This window comes from Anabrus simplex, chromosome 2 (assembly GCF_040414725.1).
Source record: "Anabrus simplex isolate iqAnaSimp1 chromosome 2, ASM4041472v1, whole genome shotgun sequence".
Lineage (NCBI taxonomy): Eukaryota > Metazoa > Arthropoda > Insecta > Orthoptera > Tettigoniidae > Anabrus > Anabrus simplex.
The window spans coordinates 704,183,396-704,204,148 of NC_090266.1; the positions used below are offsets into that span (position 1 = coordinate 704,183,396).

The 20,753-nt window shown below is 40.8% G+C and overlaps 1 protein-coding gene across 1 annotated transcript in view; it reads left to right on the top strand.

Annotated features, from left to right (window-relative positions):
* The first annotated feature begins 1,254 nt into the window (after positions 1–1,254).
* Positions 1,255–20,753, top strand: part of LOC136863663 (rho guanine nucleotide exchange factor 11) — a 673,199-nt gene continuing 653,700 nt past the window's right edge. Inside the window, exon 1 of the mRNA XM_068226029.1 lies at positions 1,255–1,459. Coding sequence (XP_068082130.1) covers positions 1,255–1,459 — 205 coding nt within the window. The remainder of the gene's footprint in view (positions 1,460–20,753) is intronic.

A 20,753-nucleotide genomic window follows, 5' to 3' on the forward strand; every position in this document is an offset into this window, starting at 1 on the left:
TAAGTGCACTGTCACGATCGATGTGATTTGGGCACATTTTTGGATGAGTAACGATGTATGTTCAGCTGCATGAAATTGTATTTTTTGGTGCCTAACACTGTATTTTCTTTTTGCTATTGGCTTTACGTCGCACCGACACAGATAGGTCTTATGACAACGATGGGACAGAAAAGGGCTAGGACTGCGAAGGGAGTGACCGTGGCCTTAGTTAAGGTATTGCCTGGTGTGAAAATGGGAAACCACGGAAAACCATCTTCAGGGCTGCTGACAGTGGGCTTCGAACCCACTATCTCGCAAATACTAGATACTGGCTGCAGTTAAGCAACTGCAGCTATCGAGCTCGGTAACAGTGTATTTAAGCCGTCCCCGTGGTGTAGCGTGACTGCCTGTTACCCGGAGGCCACGGATTCGGTTCCCGGAGAGTTCAGGGAGTTTTGCCTGGACCTGAGAGCTGATTCGAGGTCCACTCAGCCTATGTGATTTCAATTGAGGAGCTCTCTGATGGTGAAATAGCAGCCCCGGTTTTGAAATTCAAGAATAACGACCGAGGGGATATGGCGTACCGACAACACGACACCTCGTAATCTGCAGGCCTTCAAGCTGAGCAGCGGTCGCTTGGTTTGTTTGTTTGTTTGTTTGTTTGTTTGTTTGTTTGTTTGTTTGTTTGTTTGTTTGTTTGTTTTAAAGCTGTATTTAAAGTGCCTACTTGATAAATTTCTAGCCTACCGGGCGAGTTGGCCGTGCGCGTAGAGGCGTGCGGCTGTGAGCTTGTATCCAGGAGATAGTAGGTTCGAATCCCACTATCGGCAGCCCTGAAAATGGTTTTCCGTGGTTTCCCATTTTCACACCAGGCAAATGCTGGGACTATACCTTAATTAAGGCCACGGCCGCTTCCTTCCCACTCCTAGGTCTTTCCTATCCCATCGTCGCCATAAGACCTATCTGTGTCGGTGCGACGTAAAGCCCCTAGCAAAAAAAAATCTAGCCTGTATTTGTTGTCCAAGTGTTGATTTTTAATGAGCTAAAAGTCCAGGATTTACTCATTAATAACATCAATATTTCCCCTCCAATGCATCCCTGAGACGCCCGTCCTTATAGTCTCGGAAGTTCAAAAGAAAGTGTAACCACAAACCAAGCTGCCGGTCTCCTGTCCCCTGTCCCCTGTTGGTAGCAGGCCACAGGTGTGAAGTGACACTGTCCGTAACGCAGGCGCGGGATATTTAGCGGCGCCGAGCAGTGGCGAGTGGACCCGAGATGCCGCTGATGCCGCTGGCTTTGGCTCAGATTGGCGGAGTGGCGCGCGCGAGTGTCCAGCATCAGCATGCAGGCGGGAACTGTGCTGTGTTAGTGATGGCCCAGCGGGACCTCCTGGAACAACTGGATGCTCTGCAATTTCAACAGTATCCGTTTTCAGTGTCTCCCGAGCTCTTAGCGCCAGGATGTACTCAGCAAAACTCAGGTAAACTCTTCCGCCATCATCTTACTGTGTGTGTGTCCTTTGAAAAAATATTTTCGTTGTCTGAAATTCTTACCCTTTGACGTTTTCCCTTATAAATAGTTACGGAAGTAATTTCTCCCTTTTCTGGTTGAAATTTCTGCATTAGTGAATGAATTTATGACTAGTATTCAGCAGCTGGTGTGTGGATAATTTAGCACTGACAGAACAATCGACTCACTGTACCGTAAAATTCCATCTGGAATTACTGCTCGTTATCAATCATATCTTCCTGTTATGAGTCGTGGACGCATGTCTATGTAGCACAGCACTTCTTTAAACACTGCTTTGTTAGATGTCAGTTACTCAGTTTTTCTTGGTCTGGTGTGCTTCACTAGCTTTCATGTTCTGTTTGTTTTAATGTTGCGGAGAATAATTCCTCTCCCACTTATTGAGTTTATATCTTTGGCGGGAATGTTAACTGAACTTCAACAACCAGCTTCTCTCGTTCCAAACAGAATATAGTCTGCCTTTCCTTCGCACTTACGACTGTTAACGTCAGCGGTGACCTAGAAGAAGAAGTGACAAATAATTCAGTTAATATCCACAATATACTTAACCATGCCAGCATTCATTGCCTAGAGTGAGCGGACTGTGTTTTCTGATATGAACTAGAACCAGTTTATTGCTTTCACAGCCATAGCCTATATTAGTCTGATTTGAGACTTTCAGTACATGAAAGTGACTGAGGTATAAGCTTTGCTAGGAACGCTTTTCTCTATGATAAATGGCGTGAAGTTCAGCTGGTGTACTGTATATATTTTAGTGAACCTGGCAGACTGATGTGGAATAGCACTTTCTGGCTCAGTGACGATAAAAACGTGAGACTACTTCACTTATTTCTTCAGTGACGCCCAGGCTTTCTATGATAGCAGACGGTTGAGGCGCTGGCCTTCTGACCCCAATTTGGCAGGTTCGATCCTGACTCAGTCCGAAGGTATTTGAAGGTGCTCAAATACGTCAGACTTGTGTCGGTAGATTTACTGGCACGTAAATGAACTCCTGCGGGACTAAATTCCGGCACCTCGGCTTCTCCGAAAACCGTGAAAGTAGTTAATGGACGTAAAACAAATAACATTATTATTATTATTATTATTATTATTATTATTATTATTATTATTATTATTATTATTATTCTATGATAGCAGTTGGCGCGACTTTCCGCCTGAAGACTCAACATACATTACATGTGGGAGAATGATATTATCTTTTACTACAACTCATGCTGTTACCCTTATATTCGAACCCCACTGTCGCCAGCCCTGAAAATGGTTTTCCGTGGTTTCCCACTTGACACCAGACAAATCCTGGGGCTGTACCTTAATTAAGGCTACGGCCGCTTCCTTCCCATTCCTAGCCCTTTCGTCTCCCGCCGTCGCCATAAGACCTATCTGTATCAGTGCGAGGTAAAGCAACTTATAAAAAAATATTACCCTCATTAGACTGACGCTGCAGTAACAGCATCTTCCAGTACGCAGATTATCGTGAGGGGAAAACTGAAAGGCTCCAAATCACAAGTTTTAAAATTTCAAACTGACAACCTCAGGTAACGCGGAGACTTCACGGCTTCTTCTTCTTCTTCTCCTTATTATTATTATTATTATTATTATTATTATTATTATTATTATTATTATTGTCATTATTACTCCTGGCCTTTTCCTAATTACTTCGCATTTATAATACATGAGGATGAAGAATACGGCCGGTTGCACTTCGTGACGTCAATCCAATACAGTATTCACTATTCCGTGTTTCTGTAGTGGTTAGTAGTGTGATGTGTCGTATTTAAATGGAGATGTATGTATTAAGACGAACACAAATGATCCCTCCCCGAGCTAGAGGAATTAGTCTGAGGTGAATAACATCCCTGGCCCGGTCACGAATCGAACGCATGGGCCTTCCACTGTGCTGAGCATTCAGCTTACCATTCGCTTGCATCCAATCATACCGGGCGAGTTGGCCGTGTGGTTAGGAGCGAGGAGCTCTGAGCTCGCATGCGGGAGATAGTGGGTTCGAACCCCACCGTCGGCAGCCCTGAAGATGGTTTTCCGTGGTTTCCCATTTTCAAACCAGGCAAATGCTGGGGCTGTACCTTAATTAAGGCCACGGCCGCTTCCTTCCAATTCCTAGGCCTTTCCTATCCCATCGTCGCCATAAGACCTACCTCTGTCGATGCGACGTAAGCCAAATAGCAAAAAAAAAAATTAAAAGCGTTAAGATACGGTCAATCTTAAACGAGGAGCTTACAAAATTGGAGCACTGAGGCCAGATAAGTTTAATTCCAACTATAATTTCCATTTTACCATGCGAAAGAAATGGTCTTGTGTGGGAGGAGGCTGTAGTAGCCTATAGGCATTTTCATTGGTTTCTCACCAAATAGTTTGCAGTTCGAATCGCGAGCAATGCACATAGATTTTTTGGAGTGAAAAGTCATGTACATGAGGTTCGCATTCCTCGTAAAACTGGAGGTCCGGCGGCTACGATCACGATATCAGTCGTCACTTATAACTACACGCTAACTTGCTCCCTTCCTTGTTTTATAGTCATGTGACTGATTGTGAGAAGTAATTCCCTTCTATTATTTTCGCTGTGTGATTTCAGGTACGCTGTTGGCCACTACTCGTTGATTGGACGAATAGTGACAAAGATTTGTGATGTTCTGTCAAACTTCATTGTTCACTTTTTGTTCAGGAGCTACATTCTGATGGGCCCTAACCTACCAAACGACCGCTACTAATCTTGAAGGCCTGCAGATTATGAGGTGACGTGTGGTCAACGTGACGATTTCTTTGGGCCATTATTCTTGATTTTATAGTCATGGAACGCTGTATGACTGTCAGGTACCACCTCAATCGTTTTTATGTAGGCTCAGTGGACCTCGAACCAGCCCTTAGATCTAGGTAAAATAGCTCTGATTTGGCCGGAAATCGAACAAGGGTCCTCCGAGTAAGAGTCCGGTTTCGTACACCGACAGTCCTCTTTCTTGCACTGAATTGATACATTTCACTTTCTTCTTCTTATTCTTCTTCTTCTTCTTATTATTCTTCGTGACTTTTCTCCACGTTATTGGGGTCGGGACGCGATAAGCAGTTGGCCAGGTTATAGGGCCAATACTATGTTGAGGATGTACTCATTATTACGTGTTATGTGGTACTTAGTAGCGTGGTGTGTTGTATGTAGATGAAGGTAGGTGTAATTAGACGAATATAAACACCCAGTCTCCGAGCCAAACGAATTAGCCATACACAGTTTTAAATACTCGGTTTGGTCGGGAGTCGAACTCAGAACTTTCTAAACCGAAGGCCGTTACGCTGTACACTCTGATAAGGAGCCCGTCTTTTAGCATTCCTACTACAATTGTTGTTGTTTCCCGTTGCATCCCGTCCCAGTCCCTCAGACCACACCTAAATTAGAGGCAGAGTTGGGTATCAAAATCAAGCTGACCGGGATTGCTATTCTAACACTAAATTAGAATGTCCGTTTATGATTATTTTTCACTATTTATAATATATTTATTAAATGTTTGAAATATAATTACTTAATTCATATTATGATTACTAAAAAGTTCTTCCTCAAGCAGGCCTAATTACGGCTTGTTGAATCCATGATCCACTCCATTTATTCAAGAATAATAACAATGGTTGAATTTCGAGATTTTACAGATAAAAAACCCTTATCTCAAAGTTTTAATTTGGAGAACATGTCTGGACATGGCCAACTCTTAGATATAGTTAATTTCGTTAAATTATTTATTCTGGATCCACAAAATGTGAACTATCTACTGGCCTCTACCTCAAACATCTCCCTTTAAAATGAGTGAGGATAATGAAATCTCTGTCGAAGTAATTGCTGTGACATTGTATTGGCTACAATTATTAACTGTGTGTAATTACTCATGAGCCCAACTAGGAAAGGTACCACAGGTCTTATGAAATTTAGTAGCACCGAGTCATTTTCAAGAGACGAGACTTATGGGTTGAATCAAGGACGTGTTCACCCTGATTCAGAACCGAGACAATCAGAATTTCCTTCGTGTCTCGTTAATAATCACAATAAAGGTGTTAACTAGTTCTCAGGAAAGTATTTGTAGAATTATGTTGAGCAATATGTCTATTAGGAACATCCGTGTAAGGAGAGTTGATGACTTTGGTGTTAGGCCCCTAACTATCATTAACACAGCCGATTCGGCATCTTGTTAACAGGTCATTTCGGTGAGGATAACAAATGATAGAATGTCTTTTTGATGTTTTATGTGAAAATGTAAGTTACTTGCACTCCGTGTTCTATAGTAAGTCAAACATATTTTCAGGATGAAACCATTTTTTTTTCTTTGCAGTAACTACTCCAAAGGTCCGTAATACGTTACTCATCATTTCTGGAACGGACCTCTTCTCCTTAGAGTATGTTCGCCTCTCGAACATTCGTTGGCTCACTAACTGTGAATCCTTTCAATTCTTTTGAATCCTCTGTCTAGGTACAGGGCATTATCATCCGTGAAATTGAAATTATCCTTGAATGATTTTTCTATAGTGTCAATTTGTATATTCACCATCTTTAAGACAAGCGGGCAAAATTGGAAACATTGAGCTGTAGGACAAAAAACTTGGAGGTTATTAGAAAAGTTATCATTTTAATATCTTCCCTTTGTTACTGAAAAGTACTAGAACAGATTCGAAACCAGTAAAGTACCATACAAAAGAGGAGAGAAACATAAGCTTTCACTAATATATGCCAATTTCCATGAAGACAGCAGTCGGGCCTTCAATGAACTATCATCACCATCTATGAAAACAGTTGTACGATAGACCTACCTACTATTGCAGACTTACTCTTCCGTTCCTTAAATTGGTCAAATTATAATGTGTTTATTATATTCGGTCCATATTTGGAAGGGAGGGAAATAAGATTGGATCATAGCATTTTGGACGTTCCCGAATTCCTCTTTAGTGATGCTTCGGCTATATGCCATTGGGACACTAAAGTGAGGTAGTACATTATTACAATTTAAATTCGAACCGGACGATCTATAGAGAATTCAAGTGGTTGACGTAGAGGTATCAATATGTTTTCAAATTATTTGGAAAATAGAAATATTCTCTTATTCTTTTCAATTCAGAAATTAGTCTTAGGAAAATAGTACTCTTGTAGTCTTTCCACTGACTGAAGTTGAAGGAAACTGCTTGAGTCCAACTCTAGAGTGGAAAGGGCCTGTGGTGTCACAACCAATATCCCTGAAAACCATCAGTAGTTAAAGGGACCTTAAATAAATACAAGTACTGTTTAAGTACAAATAATAAACGATTAATTTTACATAGGCATGAACATTCAAATAAAAGAAGATTTTAATAATTTCATTTGAGTTCTCGGAGGTCTACGTTTTGAGCAGCTATACGTAAAAATGCACAGTTAAAGACGTGACAAAATATACGCTTGATGCAATAGTTCCCCTTCGCCTCCAAGTTATTCATTTCATTACTTCCTGAAAGCAAGGAACAGAATGCCGTTGTTAACTGACAGTATGCTGTATCTCCCTCTGTACGTTTGCAGTGAATGATATCGAGACTTCGGGCTTCTCTAATAGCCTGTGATTTCCAAGGAGCGTCCTCCAATCCTAGGAACAAGGTACTCATCAAGTTATTTCCCACGTTTCCTCTGCCACACATCGATAGTAACAACGCTCACTTTGAGGAGAGAAGCTTCTGATTTCAATTTTAACCATAGATCGCAATTAGGCATGGGCTGAGCATCTTTGACCAAATTTAAATACAGTTCATACAATATATAAATACACTTAAAGTGATATAGATGCATATTTTGGTTTTATTTCGGTCATATTAGTACTCTTTTGATTAGAGTTTGGGGATAGGGTGATTTTCTCCTCAGGATGTCTCAACATGAAAGCGTGAGATGGTAACAACAGGGCATCTCACTGTGGTATTGCTTCTGCTTACTTGTGGTAAGCTCCTTCCTTTCATCTTCCCTATTGACCTTCCTTGAACAACTATTGTTCTCTTCCAGCACCGATGGCGTTAGTTTTAATAGACCTGGCAGTCTTTCATTTTAACATCCTTCATAACTCATCCCTTTCGTTTACCCATAGCTTCATTCTTCAAATGGTGGTATCATTTTTCGTTTTCCTTTTCTGATAAATTCTATGAAATGATAATTATCTCGCAGTATTTCCCCTTAAGACAATAATCGCCACCACTACCACAGTCTGGTGTATTTTAAATATGAAACCTGCAAAACACAAACTGAACAAAATGGTAAATATAATTTACACACTCGTCTTGATATTTCAGAAACTACCAAACCGATGAGAGTGAAATTGGCACAGAGGTTCCATTCAAGTCATATGTAACTGCTAAGAATTTTACTTATAGAATTTTTGAAAAAATGATCGGAGATAGATCACGAAGACTCAGCAGATTTTCAGAGCGATAGGTCATGGGCTGCTATGATAATTTTTAAGCCGCTGTATAGCGTTCATATCACTTTCTGTATATTTTTTGTGTTGTTGCTGTCAGATCCTGTTTTGAGATGGAGCAATTTGCAACTCTGATTCTTCTTTTCTTCTGGTAGTTGGAAGTGAAGGATTCTACGTGGTTCAAACTGAAAAAGGCTGTGATAATCCATTGATCAAATATGCATATGAAATGCACTGTATATTTATTGACTTGTAGCCGTTCCTCGCTATGTGGAAACTGAGAGAGGAGACGGTAGTTTCCTTTCCTCCTCGCTTTCCTATCTATACTTCAGAATTGAAGAGTCGTGACTAACAGTTTTCAGAACAGAAGGAAAACTGTCTGCACGTTTCATTGCACTCTTATTACCGGCGCATAGTTAAGACTCGTTTAAACTATGTATTCCTTTATTATTTTATTTAATTTATTCACTTAACATGCTAAACTAACTTTTATGAACATTTCAACGCCAGGAAGGAAGCATGTGAGTGAAACGAACTTTATACCACAGATCAGATACATGACAATACACAAATGATTAAGTTTACAGATCATTACGGGACCATTGAGATTATCTATTCAGTATTTCGTGTAGCCTTAACGAGCTACAACCATCGCCTCTAAACGTCGTGGCATGGAATCAAAGTGGTTCTGGATATATTCCTGCAGAATCTCCCTCCATGCAGTTTGAATTCGAGTCTACAAATCTTTGGCATTGGTTACTGGGCGGACCGTAACGAACATGTTGCCGACCAACCATATCCCAGATACGTCCGATGAGCGACATGTCAGGCGAACGTGCAGGCCAGGGAAGCAATGGTATCCGTCATTCTTCGAATAAGGCTTGCACATTCCACGCTATATGTGGCAGGGTATTGGCCTGCTGAGATTTGGCATGCGGAGTTGCCTGAACAAGGGGGAGTATCTCGGGCTCTAAAATCTCCCTCATGCACCGGTTGCTGTTCAGATTACTCTCAATATGTAGGAGAGGAAATCGATTGTTGTACCCAGTGGTTCCCTAAACAATCACTCTCGGTCCTTGTCCACTATGCTGCTCAACAATGCAGGCTGCCAGATCGCGCTCACCACGGTAGCGTAGAACACGTATACGGATATCACTGTAGGACAGGTTGAAGTGAGACTCGTCGGAAAGCACTACATTTTGTCACTCGACACTCCAGTGACGGCGTTCACGTGCTTATTGGAGTATGATGCTTTTGTGGTTTCTGGACGGTGGAAGCTGAAGCAATGGCATGTGTGCAACCAGTCCAATTCGCAGCAGACGCAGACAGGTTCACACCTGCCGCAGTGCTCGAGCGTCGAGTCAACACTGTTGATGAAGCTGTACGGTCCGTTAGGGCCATGCGGACAAGATGGCAGCCATTCCGTACTGTGGTCATATTGCATGGTTCAGTACCCACTTGTCGCTGCATACGATCAACTGCTTCCATACACGGATCACTGCCGCAGCAGTATGCCCTGTACGAGCCGAAATTTCATGGCATGACAAACCCGCTCTCCAGAAACCGGACATTCTGCCCCGTCCGAGCTGACTCACATGTTGATGTAGCGTCCTTTGACGTCGAAGAGGCACGCTGGCATTTAATTTCACGTTTCCACCTTATTTGACAGCTTTTCTCTGACTACACTTGGCTTTACAAAACAATAAGTTAAATGGTACAAGATCCACCTTTTCAATACAAGATATGTTGTTGATTAAAATTACAACATCACTTATTAAATGGTACCGGTTTCAACATCCATGGACGACATCATCAGTCAAATAGGATCATTATACAAAGATACGCATTAAAGTAAAAACACACACAATTAACCCTCATAATTAAAACTATCTATAACAAGTTCAAATATAAAGCATATTTATGCTAAATATTCAGGATTGAATGTGTAATTGAAACAATATTGAAAAGTTGTACCATTTAATAAATGATGTTGTAATTTTAATCAACAACATATCTTGTATTGAAAAGGTGGATATTGTACAATTTAAATTATTGTTTTGTAATCTCTATTCAATACGGACCGAACATGGAATTCTTGACTTTAAATACACTTGGCTTAACACTGACCTTGTCGGACACAAAAGACAGTGCCCCGCTGTGCCTAGGTGTATCCCACCTCTCTGGAATCCGAATCACTTATTGCTGCTACACTGTTCTACACATCCACAGAACTTGGATTCATTTGGGTTATTCTCGGTGTTGCAATTTTCACAAACGTTAGGTCTTATGGCGAAGATGGAATAGGAAAGGGCTAGGAGTGGGAAGGATGCGACCATCGCCTTAATTATGATACAGCCGCAGCATTTGCCCGGTGTGAAAATGGGAAACCACAAAAAACCATCTTCAGGGCTGCCGACAATGGGGTTCGAGCCCACTATCTCCAGAATGCAAGCTCACAGCTGCGCGACCCTAACCACACGGCCAACTCGCTCGGTGTGTTCTGAGATTCTGTGGTTTCTCATTTTCACTTCGAGGTAAATGCCCGGAATGTTCCTATTCATAAGCCATAGCCTACTCCTTCCACCTCCTTACCCGTTTTTTCCATTCATAATCATTCATTTCTTCTTCTCGTAAGAATGATATGTTAAAAAATATTCTGTCAATATTTGCCTACATGCATTACGGTATTATTATTATTATTATTATTATTATTGTTGTTGTTGTTGTTGTTTTCGTTGTTGTTGTTGTTGTTGTTTTCGTTGTTGTTGTTGTTTTTGTTGTTGTTGTACACGTCAAATATCATCCGCGCCTCCGTATCAAGGAGACAGGTGCGCCGCAGTACATGGAAACCTTGGACAGCCCTGTCATAGCATGATGTAATGAAATTACTTCTGGATATTGGTGCAGTTAAGAATAGTTGTATTTGCGAAAAATTGCATTTTAAAGTATTTTACGCATTTTTGGTGCCGTAAATCAATTTTCGTGAACACTAATTAAAAGAATAAGTGAAGAAAATTCCTAAGGTAAATAAGGCAGCTAAAGCTCTAGGCCTATTTGTTATTCTTAAATTGTACGGATTTGTAACTACATTTTCTCCGGTCCTGTAATGGATAACATCTTAATTCGTGGTGAAGTTAGGGCTCAGGCCCCTTTTTATACTTAACCAATTCGTTTAGGATGTACAAAGTGAATATTTTACAATGATATAATAGAAGTTTAAAAAATAAAAAACCATAAGAAAATTAAACAATTATATTTTTGCTACTTGCTTAACGTCGCACTAACACATCGAAGGTTTCCGGCGACGGAAGGATGGGAAAGAGCTAAGAATGGGAAGGAAGCGGCCGTGGCCTTAATTAAGATACAGCCGCAGCATTTGGCTGATGTGAAAATTGGAAACCATGGAAAACCATGTTCAGGGCGAATGAGAGTGGGATTTGAGCCCACTATCTCCCAAATGCAAACTCACAGCTGTGCGACGCTAACCGCACGGCCAACTTGCTCGGCATTAAATAACGTAGTAGTACTAATGGCAAAAATGTAGGTAGTAACAATGGAAATATTTATGAACTACTGCGTGGACATTGCAAAACATGGCATTAGAAATGATGATAACAATTATAAAAACATTATTATAATAATGAAAACGAGTAAATAAATTTCCATCTTTACATTAAAAAAAAAATATGTTTCTTCATTCAGTATTCAAACTTCACTAATCTTTCGATGTAGCTCAATGCACTCATGCAAGTGATTTCGGCAATCCATCATAAATTTTCTAGGAGAAAGCAAATCTCAGATGTTGAAAGGCAGGGCATTCCACAACCTAGCGGCAGTAACTACGAATACGATCGGTTGTAATCATGGGAGTGACTAAGAAATACCATTATAGAGGAACCAGATCATGTATTGTGCTTATGATAGGGGGAAAGGTAATTAAGTTTGAAGAAAGGTAATTCGGTACAGCTAAATTTAGAACTCCATACAGAAGGGGCAATGTACGGAGACTGCAACGTTCACGCACACGAAGCCATGACAACTCCCAACGATGAAATGTGAGATTAGTAGTGCAGCTTAAATATAATCTTCTAATAAATAAAATTCGAGGGGGTCCGTTATCTGTAGTGTTATTTATTTCGCCAAATTTTGATATATTTATCCGTTTCTGGTCAATTCAAGATCGTATCAGTAGGTTTTAGCTTTTGTGTCTGTTTGTTTGTTCTACCATCACGGGTAAACGACTGAATAGATCTCTACCAAACTTCATATTTAGAGTCTACTCATCCAGGAGCATGTCTTGATATGCATATCATTTAAAAATCATTGAAAATCATTTTTCAACTTTCAATTACACTATTGATTATATGTAAAATATATAGACTATATGTGAAACGCTACTTCACTTTAAATAATGTTTGTTATGTACTTAATTTCACCTACTCTTCAAATGACGGAGAAAATTACTATTTCCTACGGGCTTCTTACTCTGCAGCCAGGGACGGACACCCTTGCAGACCTACATTTATTTGAAGGATCCATAACAGGAGAAAATCAGAGGATGCATCATATTTCTCTCGACTTTAACCTAATGCATCTGAACACCGAGGTAACATGAAGTAGAACTTTTCCCTTTGGTGTCTGTCTGTCTGTCTGTCTGTCTGTCTGTCTGTCTGTCTGTCTGTCTGTCTGTCTGTCTGTCTGTCTGTCTGTCTGTCTGTCTGTCTGTCTGTCTGTCTGTCTGTCTGTCTGTCTGTCTGTCTGTTCCTAAAAGCAGAAAACTGCTGGACTTATTTCAACCAAACTATGCATTTGGATTCTACTCACTCAGGATAGTGTTATCAGGTGCACCTGATGTCATGGTAATCACTTGGAGTTGGTATTTATAGGAAGATTATTCTCAGATATTTTCGTAAATCGTAGGTCTATCAAAAGACTGTATAGGCTACAACAAACGTTTAAGAATATGTTATTCGTGTTCCTTTATTCCATATAAGTATTTATCGTATAACGGACAATAACGCAAATGAATACGAAAATTTGGATTTTTAGTCCAAGTCCCGTGGGACATGTCGTGCAAAGTGGGCAACGGGAAAAACTAGAGAGCCATTTTACTCTTTGTGATAATAGGATAGATATTAAGGGAGGTATCATCAATGTCGGAGCGCCACGCCAGTGGTCAGAGATTCAATATGCAACCTGAGAACCATGGAGAATATCGCACAACTTCGGACCAGGAATTGTACCGTACAATAAATTCGGAAATCGTCATCATTCCCTCTTGACTTTATTCAGCTTCATCATATTTCACGTTACTGCTACGCGCTTTCGTACGAAAATATCATTTCAACATGTTGTACTAAACGTGTGAACAGGGCCATGTTACTTCGCATACATTCCTGAAGTTAACATGTAATCCACTGAGAATTCCCGTGTGAAGAACGGGTACAAATGCTAGCTCTAATATAAGTGTTTAGTTAAATTCTGTTCGAGCTTCTTGAGGTATGTTTGAAAGTATAGTGTCGCAGTTGTCTTCAGGTTTGTGTTAGTGGGGTCTCTGTACACATGACCGAGCTCGATAGCTGCAGTCGCTTAAGTGCGGCCAGTATCCAGTATTCCGGGGATAGTGGGTTCGAAATCCACTGCCGGCAGCCCTGAAGATGGTTTTACGTGCTTTCCCATTTTCACACCAGGCAAATACTGAGGATGTACCGTAATTAAGGCCACGGCCGATTCCTTCCGGCTCCTAGCACTTTCCTTTCCATCGTCACCACAAGGCCTATTTTTGTCGGTGCGACGTACAACAACTTGTAAAAATATTGTACACGTGAGTGTACTTGTAATACAGTATGTCCATCTCTGTAGTGTAACGGTCAGAGCTATCATCTGCCATCCTCGGAGACCCAGGCTCGATTTCTTGCACTACCAGAAATTTAAGATTGGTAGAAGGGCTGGTATGTGGTTAAAAATGTGCGTGCAGCTCACCTGTACTTGGAGTGTCCCTGCTAAGAGCTTCGCCACCTCGGTAGGAGGACACGAATTTACATTTTACTTGCAATATGTAGGGATCTGGGTTAGAATCGTAGAGACCATCTTCTAGGGTCTGGGTAACATTCCACAAAAATTGATTTCGGAAGCTCTGGCGGATAGTTATTGTTTATTTATTTATTTATTATTTATTTATTTATTTATTTATTTATTTATTTATTTATTTATTTATTTATTTATTTATTTATTTATTTATTTATTTATTTATTTATTTATTTATTTATTTACCGTATGGCTTCACTACCTGGTGTGTCCGAGGACATATTCGGTTCGCCTGGTGCAGGTCTTTATATTTGACGCTCTTTGGCGACCAGAGCATCTGAATGTAGGTTGATGATAATAATAATAATAATCGTATGGCCTCAGCTACCTTGTGCAGACATTTCAATTTGACGCCATCTGGCTGTCTGCTCGTCAATTTCGACGTTCCGTTTTACTCTAGGCCCCCACTAGATGGCAGACCGAGTAAACCGAAACTCTCTTGGGCGTCTATGGCTGAGATTTAATGATGATGATGATGATTTAATGATGTTGAAGATGTAGGGAGAGGGTGAAACCCAATGTCGGCATATAGCCTACTCCTGTCGAGAGACGTAACGTCTACATCCGACGGATGAATCACCATCAACAGTGTAATGTGCCTTTAGTCCACGTGAACACTGCGGGTAGGTTTAGAATTGAATCCAGGCTTTCGGCACGTAATCTACTTATTAGAAATTGTATACCGCCATCTCTTCTACCCTGCTAGCCAACATTTTGGCAGTGAAAAATATCTTCCACCATCGGGACTCGAACCAGCTAACCACTTTGTCAGAAAAAGAGACTTGACGTCTTAACGAGGCAGGTTAGCGTATTATGAATACACAATAACAAGTAAAGACTATCTTACAGAAATTGCTTTGTGACACTCACCTGGACGTGTTATTTAGTGTCAGTATTAAAAAGATCAAAGTGAAATGTTTTACAAGACATTAACATGCTCATACTTTCTCATTAGTATCGGGCAGGATCAATCATTGCTGTAATGATGATTATAATGATAACTTGTTTAAAGGGGCCTAACATCTAGGTCATCGGTCTTCATTGCTGTAATACGGACGATTTCCGTCCAGTATATTCCTTCATAAATGTTATCAGCCTCCTATTGAATGCCCTGTTTTATCGAACAATTGAATTTATTGACCAGTATTCATCACCCGTACTTATTCACGGAAAACGTTATGTTCAGTCTAATCTCAAATAAAGAGTATAGCTGCATTCCGCATTATGTCAGCCCATGGATATATTTGAGTTTGATGTGGTTTCGTGTAGACTTTCATGTGTTCTTTCATGTTGCGAAATCAAACTGTGACAAATGATTTTTATTACGCAAATGAGGCTTGAAAAGTGACTGTTTTAAATCACTTTTTTCAACGAAATGCCGCAGAAAACCGTGTTATGTGACCGACGTATTTTGTTACGTTGAATACAATCGACATCTGTTGCATGCATATGTTGGATTGTATACAATTTAGGCAACGTTTACTTTCGACAGCAATGGACCGACTGCTTTCAGTCACTGTATTTTTTTTATTTTATTTTTTGTTGCTAGTTGCTTTACGTCGCACCGACACAGATAGGTCTTATGGCGACGCAGTCACAGTATGATGATGGAGCAAGCACTATACATGGAAATCTGTCATTTTACACAAGTTTTCATCTATTATATACTATATATCTTGTAGTTTTCTTTCAGTTATCGCCACCATAGGTAAGTGTGACGTACAGTACATTTTAAATAAAAAGGCCTTTCCAGTTACAATAAAGTTTAATAATTTAGGTCATTCAGTACAATTGCATAGAATCCTATTAATCGAATCATATAATGTCCTAAGTGCATTTCTGGTTTTCGTAAAATGCAATTCTGGAATGATTGCATTTCCTATGGTTCCTCGGTGTATGCATAACGCCTCCGTAGCGTAAAGTCTATTACTATTACTTGGCGTGCTCGGAGGCCCGGGTTCGTTTCCCGGTATTCCCAGTGATTTACGAATGCCATAGGGGTTTGTGTGTGGTTAAAATGGTAAGTGCAGCTCACTTTAATTGGAGGTGTCCCTGAAAAGAGCTGCACCACTTCGGGATGAGGACAGGAGTTTACTTTTTTCTGTCTCCGATATAATTCCACTGATAAAGGTCCAAATGCAAACAATACTATATCGGCTGTCCTGAGAATGTTTTTAACTTGCTCTACGTCGCACTGACACAGATAGGGAGAGAGAAAGGCTAGGAGTGGGAAGGAAGTGGCCGTGACCTTAATTAAGGTACAGCCCCAGCCAGCATTTGCCTAGTGTGACAAAGGGAAGCCACCGAAAGCCATCTTCAGGTTTGCTAATAGTGGGGTTGGAATCCATCATATCCCGAATGCAAGCCCACAGCTGCGCGACTCTAACCACACTGCCAACTCGCTCGGTTTGTTCTCAGAAGGTTTTTCTGTGGTTTCCCATTTTCACTTCGAGGTAAATGCCCGGACTGTTCCCATTCATAAGCCACAACCTATTCTTTCCCACTCCTTACCCGTTTTTTAAAATTCACATTCATTCATTTCATCTTCACTAGCTCCCCAAATGAGGCTGGCGACAGGAAGGGTATCCTACCGTAAAAACATGCCACAATATTTCACCTCACGTCATCGCCGACCAGGATCAGGAAACGGACCTTATTAGTACCACAAGGGTAGGAGATGAGGAGAAGCGGCAGAGCCGAAGGGCTGGACATATGAGGACCACAAGAGAAAATTCTAATTTTCGGTGTATTTCCTAATCTTTTCTTTATTTTCTTTCTTTGTATCCTTTTATTGCTCCAATCAACATTGCAAAATAGAAAACGGGAATAAACATTTTAAAACCTCACAGAGCTTTTAAGTTGTTTGCAGAGAATGAGTTCCCTTCTGAAACAAAATCTTTGAATCCTCACAAAAATAGACTAGGACCTACCGGGCGAGTTGGCCGTGCGCGTAGAGGCGCGCGGCTGTGAGCTTGCATCCGGGAGATAGTAGGTTCGAATCCCACTGTCGGCAGCCCTGAAAATGGTTTCCGTGGTTTCCCATTTTCACACCAGGCAAATGCTGGGGCTGTACCTTAATTAAGGCCACGGCCGCTTCCTTCCAACTCCTAGGCCTTTCCTATCCCATCGTCGTCATAAGAACTATCTGTGTCAGCGCCTCGTAAAGCCCCTAGCAAAAAAAAGACTAGGACCTTTGAGTGTTTACCAAAAATAGACTCCGTTTAATTAGTGATCCACTAGGAGATCGAACTCCCAACCTTGAAGGATTTAAGAGTCTAATATCAAATTTAAGGCACCGTCTTAATTTATAGTCTCACAGTATTAATATTCTAGTACAGTTGAAACATAAGAGTTGGATATGCTACATTCATTTTGAAGTATATTATAGGCATATCCTAATTTATAGAATATGCTGTAAGGCTGAAAAAATAAATCTAATTCCTTCTTCGGGAACCTAGACTTTCAATTTATAGAATGACATTATTAAAATAGTAGCTGCCAAACAAACTGAAATTATATTTGATGCTTATTTGTGGGTAAAATTAATTAATTAATTTATTTATTTATTTATTTATTTATTTATTTATTTATTTATTTATTTATTTATTTATTTATTTATTTATTTATTTATTTATTTATTTATTTATTTATTTATTTATTTATTTATTTATTTATTTATTTATTTATTTATTTATTTACACTGTCTCCTGTGAAGTAAATAAAAAGGATATTGCAACATTATTCCGGGGAAGTAATCAATTGTTAGCCATATGCCATGGCATCATACCGAGGTCAGAGTCTGGTTGCTGGGTACAATGGCTTTTCCTCTATAGAGTGAGATATAGTACATTCATCGTACGTGTTGTCTAGAAAATATTCCGATTTCAAAACTTCGTACTTTTGTAACCATCACCATCCCGAGTACAGTACGGTAGCTATACACTAGTGGCGTGCATTGTTCGAACCTGAGACTGGTAACCAAGGCGGAGTAAGACTTGCCTTGCAGTATATGCAACCACCATTGCGCACAAATGGAGCGTGTAATCTAAAATGTCCAAGTTTGCTCCAATTCTTTCGACAGGGCATGTTCGAAGCTAAGTTGGCTGAATAGGGAGGACGACCTTGCTTAGTTTACTCACGTTGCTAGTAATGTGGTTCATCCAGAGATGAGGGTACAAAGAGCGAAGACCGAGAATATGGAGGCATAAAAGAATGGTGGAATGGTTGAATTAACCATTCGTATTGAGTTGAAGTTCACCATGCCACGTGGATCGATGGACAGCGTTATGGCTAAAATTCAAAACAGTAAATACACACTAATCAAGAGAGATGGGCTCAGTTCTTGTTCCTTGGAAGAAGTTACTAGTTGTGGTCACTGCAGACACTCAGCAGACAGGGTAGGTTTTCTGTGCACTGTTAACGTATAAATCCGGTACAACTGTTTGCAAATTTAATGCTAGCGCTTCACACCAAGCATTACCCGGCAATACAAAGAAAAGAGTACCTAGCACGCGTGTTTTCATATGTGCCAAATATTTCCGACCATTCAACACCGTTGCCGGGGAAGACTTTAAAAAATTAGGCCTGATCGGTAATAATTTCGGCAAAGCAGATATTGTTGATGTGTTACCACTTTCCTCCACCATTCGTAGAAGCAAGGACGGGCGTAGGGGAACTCCCTCTATCCGTAACTGATTGTGAGGTAACGCGTAAAGGAGCGAGTATTAAGGGGCAAGGTCGAACGAACATAGCTCGCCTCGCCTTTGAGAAGGAAATTCGGTCATGGTCATGCTCGACAAATATCAACCGAGCGTAGAGCGTCTTTTGCATGACACTACTATGCACGTATTCTACGCCAGAAGCAGTTCTGAAGAATATATCACCAGCACGTGCTCCTTTGAAGGCACGGTACTTTCCTCTCGCACTTCGGGTAAACACTGGGATAGTATCTCACTTCCATTCCAGTCCCGCCGTAAGCACAGTCCCGCGCTAGAAATATCCGCGCATGAAGGTGCAAGTTGCTTCCATTCATTCGGCTTGTACTTCCCCACGTTACTGACTCAGGGCTGTGGGCATACCCGTGATAGGTTCTAGTTACCTGTTTTGGTCTACAAGTAATAGTTGTAACATCCAGCTGCACAAGCTGTGGCATAAGAATTGACACAGTAATTTGTTAGTGTGTGTTTTTATTTGTGTACATTTGTATCAACATGATTGCTTGAACAGTTCTAATTTTATCATAGACCGGGCGAGTTGGCCGTGCGGTTAGGGGAGCGCAGATGTGAGCTCGCATCCGGGAGATAGTGTGTTCGAATTCCACTGTCGGTAGCCCAGAAGATGGTTTTCCATGGTTTCCCATTTTCACACCAGGCAAATGCTGGGGCTGTACCTTAATTGAGGCCACGTCCGCTTCCTTCCCATTCCTATGCCTTCCCTGTCCTATCGTCGCCAAAAAACCTATCTGTGTCGGTGCGCCGTAAAACAACTAGTAAAAAATGTTATCATAGCCTATTTTCTTTTGTTTAATAAAAGCATGACGTTTAGCTACAAAAGCGATATAGTAGCGCCATAGTATTCGATATCATTCTGCTTCTAATTGTTCTGAGGAGAGTTAACAATGGTAGGCCCCTAAAAATTAAATGCCTATTATTTTGTATTTCATTACTTACGGCAACCTTTAAAGATGATTTATTTTTATTAATTTTTCTTGTAGGCCTGCACGGTATGAAATGGCGTATGGCTTTTAGTGCCACGAGGTGTCCGAGGACTTCGGCTCGCCAGGTGCAGGTCTTTTGAGTTGACGCCCGTAGGTGATTTGCGCGTCATTTTGAGGATGAAATGATTATGAAGACGACAAGAACACCCAGTCCCCGTGCCAGGGGAATTAACCAGTCACGGTTAAAATTCCCGAACCTGCCGGGAATCGGACCCGGGACCCCTGTGGCCAAAGGCCAGCACGCTAACCACTTAGCCAAGAGCAGGATTGCCTACACGGTGATTACATTGTTCGACACATTTTATGCAAATGCCGTATTGAACATGGTTAATTATTTACGTCCTTATGTGAAAGCATATATACATGTATTGCACGGAGTAGCGTAGTCATGAACGTGTAATATAGGACATCGCTGCAGGTCGCGCTATCTGATAACGTCCTGCGCTAGCGCTCGTAACAGCTGTTTCTCGTGCACGCAGAGTTGTCAATCAGCTCGTGACCTTGACATGCCTGCTCTAAACAACGATGATTTCCCTTGCTACTACAGACTAGGTCATTTACGGTCCTCACGCATACACAGGTTCACAAGCCTTATAGTCAAAGACGTCCTAAGCCCTTTATTCGAACAAAACCCTACCCTAACAGATTGAATGTAACTATTAACGTGATACAATTTGGAAGCTATCTCATGCATAGCCTTGTTTCATGAAGAGTCTTGAAAATAAAGCGATGTTCTCATTTGTTTTGCAATATCATTCCTCTGAAATGTAGCGTGTTTCAACAGTATGTAAACAAAAGACCTTTTTTCATTAATCGTGTGGCGTAGTCGATCAAGAGCTTGGAAACAACGGCCGGATTTGTTAGACTCTCATTCATCACTGCGTCGTCCGCTTGTGTTTGTTATAGAAAATCTCTACTGAATGAAATACCGTTAGAGATATTCCATTTTTGCCTCGGAGAAAAATATGTTATCGACAAGATGAAAATATTAGCTGGTAAACAGTATATGTAAGTATCAATGTTCGGAT